Source organism: Carlito syrichta, unplaced genomic scaffold (assembly GCF_000164805.1).
Source record: "Carlito syrichta isolate Samal-C Ts95f unplaced genomic scaffold, Tarsius_syrichta-2.0.1 Scaffold313175, whole genome shotgun sequence".
Lineage (NCBI taxonomy): Eukaryota > Metazoa > Chordata > Mammalia > Primates > Tarsiidae > Carlito > Carlito syrichta.
In genome coordinates, this window is record NW_007257271.1 from 531,711 (window position 1) to 541,285 (window position 9,575).

The following is a 9,575-nucleotide window of genomic DNA, read 5'->3' on the forward strand; positions in this document are numbered from 1 at the left end:
CATGAATATAAATTCAAGATCCTTTCAGATGAACATATCACACATACTAGCCAATTTATCTCTCATGAATTTCCCTAATTGTTTTAAATACATGACTTGCCTTTCACAAACCCAGCTGAGCCTTCCTGGACTTTCTGAGTTCTTCCCCATTCCAGTGCCTCTCCTCTAATGCAGGACATGCTCCAATCAGCAATACGCAGTACAGTAGCTTCCTATGTATGTCACCAACCTCCACCCTGGACTAAATGCTGCTCTTAGACCCAAGGTCCAAAGCCCTGCTCAATCCACAGCAATTTTCATCTCATCATTTTGGAACTTCCGCAGTTCACCCTCTATTGCCATTGAACTTTCACAAGCCAGAAATCCCACTACCCGTCCTACCTGTATCCACCAAAACAGAACTCAAAGTTCTTTCAGGATTCGAGAGGCAATACTCATCTTCTACTACTTCCACCTTGTCTTCTAATACCACCACAGGTAACAGCCTTAGGACGCTGCACAGTGCTAACAGCAAGACTGTGGTCACTTCTGACTACTACATATCCCCTCTTCTAATGACTCTGTATAAAACAGATCTCTGCAATATGATGACACAACCTGAGATGAAAGACCACTTCTAGCCAGGCTCTGTGGCTCAGCCTGTAACCCCACGCCTTGGGAGGCCAAGGTGAGTGGATTGCCTGAGCCTGCGGGTTCGAGACCCGCCTGGGCAACTTGGTGAGACTTCATCTCTACAATAAATCAAAAAATTAGCCGGGCGTGGTAGCGCGTGCCTGTAGTTCCAGCTACTTGGAAGGCTGAGGCGGAAGGATCGCCGGAGCCCAGCAGTCTGGGCGACAGAGTGAGACTCCAACTCAAAAAAAGAAAGAAAGAAAGACCACTTCTTACATCACCTTCATTTATGACATAACTAGTTACCTTATTAGACAAACACAAACAGTATGAAAGAACATTCAACTAATATGAACCGTGTTCCCAGTGTGTATTAAATAATGGGGAATGATATTTGGCAGACCACTAAAATGCAAATACTAACAATTCTTTACAGTTCATGGAAACCATAGCCTACTTAGGCTGGTCAGCAGTTAAGGCAGTTTTCCTTTTTTATATATTCCCGACAGGTAGTTTAAATTGGATCACTTATAGATCTGAACATAGTGGGGCTTTTTAAACACAAAATAATGATATTACAGTTTTTTAAAAAATTCATCCCTTAGAGACACAATTTACTAATGAAATATCTGAAACTTGCTTTAAAGTATTATAACAATATCTACAAAGGAGAAAACTACTAGCAACCAGTGAAGCCAAGCGATGGGTCCATGGAGCATTCATCATTACTAGTACTCTATTTGTGGGGGACTGAAATTGCCAGTATTAGAATGTTTTTTAAGTAATGCTAGAAAGAATTTTAAAACCTCTGTATTTTTTCAACCATATCCTTTCAAGTGGCAGCTTTTGTTCAAGAGAAATACATCTCACGAAAAATAGGTATTTTTATTATTAGGACAACAAGTTTTAAAAATAACATTGGAATAATGCTTTATCACAGAATGTCTTTCTATATGTTAGTCTACAATAGGACACTTGGTAGATTAAGCCCAATTTAACTGTATATATTAAAAATATAAGATAGTTAACAAATAAGCATTTAGGCTGAGTTCGGAGGTCCAGCCTGTAATCCCAGCACTTTGGGAGGCCGAGGCAAGTGGATTGTCTGAGCCTGCGGGTTCGAGACCAGCCTGGGCAACTTGGCAAGACCTCGTCTCTACAATAAATCAAAACTTAGCTGGGCATGGTAGCACATGCCTGTACTTGGAAGGCTGAGGTGGAAGGATCACCGAAGCCCAGCAGGTTGAAGCTGTGGTGGCCGAGATGTGTGCCACTGCCCTCCAGCCTGGGTGACAGAGGGAGACTTCAACTCAAAACAAAACAAAATAAAACAAAACAAATAAGCATTTAAAGGAAATGATATCATGTGTCAGCAACTGAATCCTACCATGGCCTTCTAAATGACTAGGTTAGCATGCTTCTAATAATGTAAAAATTCAAACCTGAATGAAAGCAGATGTGCGTTTTGCAGGGTCCCACAGAAATTCAACCGCATTTAACTGGCTTGGATTTGTCCTTGTGTCAATTATTCCCACAGACATTGGAATATCTGCATTTTAAAATGAAGTTACATAAAAACTTACTACTTCTAATAATGTAAAAACTTACAACCTAATATATTATGTTCTAATAAAATAATTATAACTACATGTAACTTTTTCCTTTAATGTTCACCACGTTCTTCAACATCAAAACCCACCTAACAAGTATCACAGTTTTCCTATCATGGATTGTATTTCATGTTACAATATTAAGAATATGGATGGTATCAGTTGAGAAGCAAATGGTTCCAAAATCATAAAATTCTTGCTTTGGATTAGTTTAGCACCAAAAACCTACTTACTTTTTAACTATAAGACAACCCTCAAGGCACGCAAGATCCACCAAACCAAAAACTCTCTCCACAATTAATAACATGTGATGCCAACACATTAGTGGGCATAGCTAGACAATACCCTCGTCTCCAGTCTTTTGACTACTGCCTGTACCTAAATCAAGAAGTCTGTCTCCTGGGCGATTCCACTTCCAACCTTCAAGTTGCTGATGCTCTGTATATTGTAGCCGTCTGTCATGGAATACAACCCTTATGATGCTCTACGGAATAAACAGGGAAAATGAGTATGTTTAAATTGCTCCAGCTAAAATGCAGAAGCCCTTTCATTTCTTATGCATTAACCTACAGTAATGAACACACAAAAACAGATTCTGCTTTAAACATTCCCTAAGTGAACTTTTCTGCTCTTGGATGCCTGGATTATGGAACAATTATTTGGTGCAAAGATTTATAACTCAACAAATAAAATGGCTATTTAAGCATAAATTTTTGAAAGAATTTTATTAAAATGAAAAGATAGTAGAAGCAAAGATAGAGGCCCCCAGGCATAATTATAAAACTTTGTTAGTTTAAAACAAAAACAAACACTTGAGTTTCTTTAAAAACAAGTGGTAACAGCTGGGCTTGGTGGCTCAGCCTGTAATCCCATGCTTTTGGGAGGCTGAGGTGAGTGGATTGCCTGAGCCCGCGGGTTCCAGACCCACCTGGGCAGGTGAGACCTCATCTCTACAATAAATAAAAAAAAAATTAGCCGGGCGTGGTAGCGCACCCGTAATTCCGGCTACTCAGAAGGCTGAGGCGGAAGGATCGCCGGAGCCCAGCAGGTCGAGGCTGCGGTGACCGGGAGCGGCCACTGCACTCCAGTCTGGGCGACAGAGAGACTCCAACTCAAAAAAAAAAAAAAAAAAAAAGTGGTAACAACAAAATAAAACCCCAAACACTGCTGATGCCCTCAAAAAGAAAACATGAGTGCAAAATTCATTCTCAACTATTTTATCTACAAGTAAGATTAACTGAGTTGAGCAAGGAAATAAAGATCATAGTTGACTTTCGTCTAAACACTCAGGAAGGTGTCCTAGGAAAGACGTCGGCTCTACTCCACAGCTCCAGGCCAGTTTTCTGCCTTCCCCATGCCTCCCTTCACCTCCTACAGGCACCGGTTTCATTACAGGAACAGGCTAACAGGTCATCAGAATGCATTCAGACACCAAATTTGCACTAATTAACGTCTCTGACACACTTATAAATAATTTTCTGAGTCTGTAATGCAGTAAGATAATATTTTCATTGAGTCTTTGCTGGTTTGGACAGGAACTCATTTGCTATAAATGTTATAAATACCCTGCTTCCTCCACCCCTCAAGTACTGTCTAAAACATAGATGATATTTTGAAGAAAAAAAAATTAACTGTAGCATTTTCTTCTTCTCTGAGATAGTTAAAGAAGCCAAGGCAACAGGACCAATGCAGGAGAAACCTGGAGGCTCAGATGCCACTCGGACTCATGCCATCTCCTCCAGCTGCAGGGCCTCCCCAGGTGACTAACCAGCACGCACTCCCTACCACCACCTGCCGGCAGCACAGCCCTTACAGTGATGGTGCCTGGGCTGGAGGTGGCTCCTAAGACACCACTTGCCATCGGTTCACACTTGCCAGCAAGTCGATCTCTCAGAAGACAGTGCAAAAAATATGACAAGTTTGACTCTCAGTAAAAATCAGACTAAACACACATAATCAGATGAAAACAGTATGAGAATACAGATATCAGACTTAAGATCCTTTAGTAAGCCCCCTTCTAGAGAGTCCAACTAAGACAGTATAGTAAGGAAGAAGAAAGGAGGCTCGGAGCTAATAAATTGCAAGATATAAAAAGGAAACTTCTAGCATTATAACTTACAGAATTTGTGCAGCAGGTTTTCCAGTTTTCACCAGAAATCACACCACCCTCACCCCCTCAAGAAAGAAAACTCAAAGGAAACTAGAAGAGAGTAAATCATTATCTGAAAGGTCTGACTAAAAGAAGACTGACTAGCTGGGTGTGGTGGCTCACACATGCAATCCCAGTACTTTGGGAGGCTGAGGCAAGAGGACTGCCTGAGCCCAGGGGCTCATGATCACCCTGGGCAATTTGGCGAGACCTCGTCTCTACAATAAATCAAGAAAAATTAGTCAGGTATGGTGGCACACGCCTGTAGTTCCAGCTACTTGGAAGGCTGAGGCGGAAGGATTGCCTGAGCCCAGCAGTTTGAGGCTGCAGTGACTGTGAGCCTGCCACTGCACTCCAGCCTGGGTGACAGAGTGAGATTCTGACTTAAAAAAAAAAAAAAAAAAAAAAAAGGAGACTGACTGTACCTTCAGAACTAGCAACAGGTGAAGGGACCCTAACAATAAGACTAAAGCAGAACAAGAGAGAAAGCACATCACTGAATATGTTCGGCACATTCAAGAGGTTTCAAAGCAACTTCAGTAACCCATCATTTGACCCCCAAGATTCCCCCCCAAATTTAAGAGTCTGGTTGAAAATCATGAGGCCACTAAACAGAACTTTAGAAGTCTGTGGTATATCTTAGGGATTTTCTAGCTGTTAGGGTATCAATTCCAAGGAATGTATCCTATAGTCCTCAGTAGTAGTAGATAGCAGTTCTGAATCCCAGGCAGGTTCACAGGATGTAACTGGGTATGTTCTGGCACATCCACCAAAAATCACACATGTGGCTTTATGAAATGGTAGATGAGACCAGGGGCAGTAGCTCACACCTACAGTCCCAATGCTTTGAGTGGCTGAGGCAGGAGGATGGCTTGAGGCCAGGAGTTTGAGACCAGCATTGGCAATATAGCCAGACTCCAACAAAAATTTTTAAAAATTAGCCAGGCGTGGTGGCACAGCGCCTGTAGTCCTAGCTACATAGGAGACCAAGGCAGGAGGATTGCTTAAGCCCAGGAGTTTAAGGGCTATGATAGTGAGCTATGATGGTGCCACTGCACTCCAGATTGGACATTCTCTGGTCTCAGAGAATTTTATTGCAGAACAAGACCTTGTCTCTATTTAAAAAAAAAAAAAAAGAAACAGGATGAACTAGATGTAAATCCTTTAACCCTTTTCAATCAGTTGCCTAAGTGTTAGGAATACTGATGCTTTCAAGTAGCCTCGTCAGGACGGAACGTATTAGTATCATGTCAGCAAAACATTCACTGTGCATTAACAGCTGATGGTTCCTCTACTGTCAGTAGTTCATTATCTCATGATGAAGTGTCATTTTTGCCTTAATTTATTTACTTGCATCAATTTTGTATATTAAATTTTTTTTACATGTTTTAATTGAGAAGTACATCCAAGGAAGTTGAACTTAAAGCAGTCAGACAACAACTTAATTGATCTACCCTGCCATTCCAAGTTAATCTGACAGGTAAATAAATCTGTAAGGTAAATTAATCTGACAGGTATGTTAATTGGACAGGTATTTTAACCAGCTTGCCAAAAGTATTTTAAACATTAACTCTCAGCTGAGTGTGGTGGCTCAAGCCTAGAATCCCAGCACTCTGGGAGGCCGAGAAGAGAGGATCACTTGAGCCCAAACGTTCGAGACCAGCTCAGACAACATAGCAAGACCTTGCCTCTACAAAAAATAAAATAATTGGCTGGGCATGGTGGCACATGCCTGTAGTTCCAGCTACTTGGGAAGCTGAGATGGAAGGATAGCCTGAGCAATAGAGTGAGACCCCAACTCAAACATAAAACAAAATGAGATGCTTCCTCTGGAATTTATAATATATATAAATAGAATTGCTCTAACATTTCTGGATCTGGTTTTAAAGACCTCAGTATAGGAGGCCAGGTGCACTGGCTCATGCCTGTAATCCCAGCACTTTGAGAGGCCAGGCTAGAGGATTGCTTGAGTCCAGGAGTACAACAACCGTCTAGGCAACAAAATGAGTCCTTCTCTCTACAAAAAAAATAAACAAAATTAGGCAGGCATGGTGATGCATGCCTGTAGTCTCAGCTATGTGGGAAGCTAAGGCGGAAGAATCACGAATCACCTGAGCCCAGCTGGTTGAGGCTGCAGTAGCCATGATCATGCAATTGTACTACAACCTGGGTGACCAAGTGAGACCCTGACTCACTCACTCACTCAAACAAACAAACAGAAAGACCTCAATCTACAATTAAAACAATTTTGCAACATTTTCACACTGATAGACTTTTTAAAGAAACCAGCATCATAGAATCATCAAATGTAACTTTCACAATGGCATAAGAGTGCACCCACAACTCTCCTTACAAATATACATTTTTTTTTTTTGAGTTGGAGTCTCTCTCTGTCACCCAGACTGAAGTGCAGTGGCTGGTCCCGGCCACCGCAGCCTCAACCTGCTGGGCTCCGGGGATCCTTCCGCCTCAGCCTTCCAAGTAGCTGGAACTACAGGCGCGCGCTACCATGCCCGGCTAATTTTTGATTTTATTGTAGAGATGAGGGCTTGTCAATTTGCCCAGGCAGGTCTTGAACCCGCGGGCTCAGGCAATCCACTCACCTCAGCCTCCCAAAGTGCTGGGATTACAGGCTGAGCAACCGAGCCCGGCCACAAATACACATTTTAACAGGTTGAATTTTTGGACCAGGTATAACTGGCAGATTTGTCCAAAGGTGACCTTGAGAGAGGTAAGCCAGCTGAGCCCAGAGAAAAAAGAGAGAATCCCCAACATTTCTTTTTTTCCTTTTTAAGTCTGAGTCTCACTTTGTTACCCAGGCTGGAATGCAGTGGCACAATCCCAGCCACTACAGCCTCGAACTGCTGGGCTCAGGTGATCCTTCTGCATCAGCCTTCCAAGTCACTGGAACCATAGCATGCACCACCACATCTGGCCAATTTTTTTATTTATCATAGAGATGAGATCTCGCATGCTGCCCAGGCTGGTCTTGAACCCGTGGGCTCAGGAAATCCTCTCGCCTCTGCCTCCCAAAGTGTTGGGATTACAGGCATGAGCCACTGTGCCTGGCTAGAATCCCCAACATTTCTAAGCTTCCTAGGCAACAGAAGCTGAGAGCTGGTATTTTGGCTCCATGATCAAACCATGAACATCTGTCATTAGAGTCAAGTTGCGAACAGCCAATCCATGTAGGGCTTGCTCACTATACGATCAATACTGATGACTTTCCTAAACTGTGGATCCAATCAGTGTCTGCTACAGGACAAAATGCCAATAGAGGGTGAAAAAAATAGACAATCTGACTCATTCACTATGGGACTAACCCACCCTACTGTTGGGCACAGCTAAGGCAGACCCCAAGTTCAAACAGTAACTGTGGTGAATGGACAGATAGCCACCTCCTTCAGGTTCCAAGTGTGTCAGAAGCTCCAGAAGTCAGAAGGGGAAATCGTGAGCTCACTCCAGGTTGGCAAGGCAACGATCCAGCAGGGACAAGATCCCTAATCTTTCCCCCATAGGGAAGGGAAAGATCCAAGCACAGCCTTATACAGGATTGAGACTTTCTGCCCCTAGGAGTGAGAGGAGTACTGAAATATCCCAAAGACTTGCATCCCAGGCCGCCAGGTGCTGGGCAGTGGCTTTCCCAGACACATCAATTAGTTAGCATGCCAAATTTAGATTGCCTGAATTTGGTTTCTGCCATGAGGCTGCCTTTCCCATGCTCACCCACTAAAAAGGCAGATCCACAGAGGGAGGATCTTTCCAATGGAATGTCCGTCTATACCGTGAGCCCAGCATCGCCTGGGCCCTGACATGCCACTCTGTGGGAAGATAGAAGGATCAGAAGAACTTGTGTCTGCATGCCTCTTGCTAACTTAGCCACATGAGGTTTTGCCTTTCCCCAGTTAACTGTCTGTCTTAAACCTTGACCTGTAATGCTGTGGTACATGGTCCATGACAAGAGGAGACTAGAAGGACCCACCTCGCTTGGCACTGAAGGGGGCAGGGATGGTTCTGAAGATACATTCTAAAAGAAATAAGTCGGCTAGACAATGGCTATATACCTCCTACACCAGGATGACTGACTGACTGCCGTCAGATACATCAGTAGGGTGAACAGAGTTCACATTTTATTTAATGAAATTTTAAGAGGTGAAATAAGCCGGGCTCGGTGGCTTAGCCTGTAATCCCGCGCCTTTGGGAGGCTGAGGTGAGTGGATTGCCTGAGCCCGCGGATTCAAGACCTGCCTGGGCAGTAAGACCCCATCTCTACAATAAATCAAAAAGCAGCCAGGCATGGTAGCGCATGCCTGTAATTCCAGCTACTTGGAAGGCTGAGGCGGAAGATCGCCGGAGCCCAGCAGGTCGAGGCTGCGGTGGCCGGAAGTGGCCACTGCACTCCAGTCTGGGCGACAGAGTGAGACTCCAACTCAAAAAAAAAAAAAGGTGAAATAGTGATTTTTAAAAAGTTTTATATTAACATTTACACTGTCCTCCACATTATCATGTATTTTAAACAAGCTTGCAGCATTGTTTCCCTAGTGGGGTTTTCCCCCATAACTGCAACTAACTTTTCTATTGCTACTTGGTTTCCAAGTGCCTTTCACATTTACTTTACCCAATAACCACTATAATTTTCATTTTACAGATAAGTAAACAAAATACAGCTTAAAAAGTGTAAAGTTTTAATACAGTCATTACTTCTTGAAGTGAAAGTAAATATTTTATAAAAACTCTTACAGTAAAACTGCTACTTTATTCAATCACTGCAAAATCTGTTGAGAATTAAAATGGACTGCTCTTACCTTTACCAATTTTCCACTGATCTCAGGCATATCTCCCATTTTCCGATTATCCAGCATCCGAATTTCATAAGACTGACCTATTTTAAAAAATTGTATCAAAAACAATCCATATGAAGAACATCACTCTGTTTAACATAATTCAAATATCTCTCAGAACATACAATTATACAATGTTAATTTGTTAATTTGCTAGAGAAGCAAATTCAGGTTTTTCCCTTCCATGCAAATCACACTATCCTTTCCTTCTTACACTATCACAGAAGACTGAAGTTTGTCAATTTTCATCTGCTACTCTCTTAACACTAAACTTTTTATTATGCACACAAACATTATCTGATAGATTTTTTTTTTTTTTTTGAGTTGGAGTCTCACTCTGTCGCCCAGACTAGAGTGCAATGG

At 42.5% G+C, this 9,575-nt stretch overlaps 1 protein-coding gene across 2 annotated transcripts in view; it reads right to left on the bottom strand.

Annotated features, from left to right (window-relative positions):
• Positions 1-9,575, bottom strand: part of UBP1 (upstream binding protein 1 (LBP-1a)) — a 37,378-nt gene that overhangs the window by 18,196 nt on the left and 9,607 nt on the right. For both annotated transcript variants that reach the window (XR_002482662.1, XM_021718622.1), the window contains exons 2-4: positions 9,177-9,253; positions 2,601-2,706; positions 2,055-2,161 (exon numbers count right to left, since the gene is read on the bottom strand). Coding sequence is in view for 1 of the 2 variants with exons in the window: in XM_021718622.1 (XP_021574297.1) it covers positions 2,055-2,161; positions 2,601-2,706; positions 9,177-9,253 (290 nt within the window). In the remaining variant the exon portion in view is untranslated. The remainder of the gene's footprint in view (positions 1-2,054; positions 2,162-2,600; positions 2,707-9,176; positions 9,254-9,575) is intronic.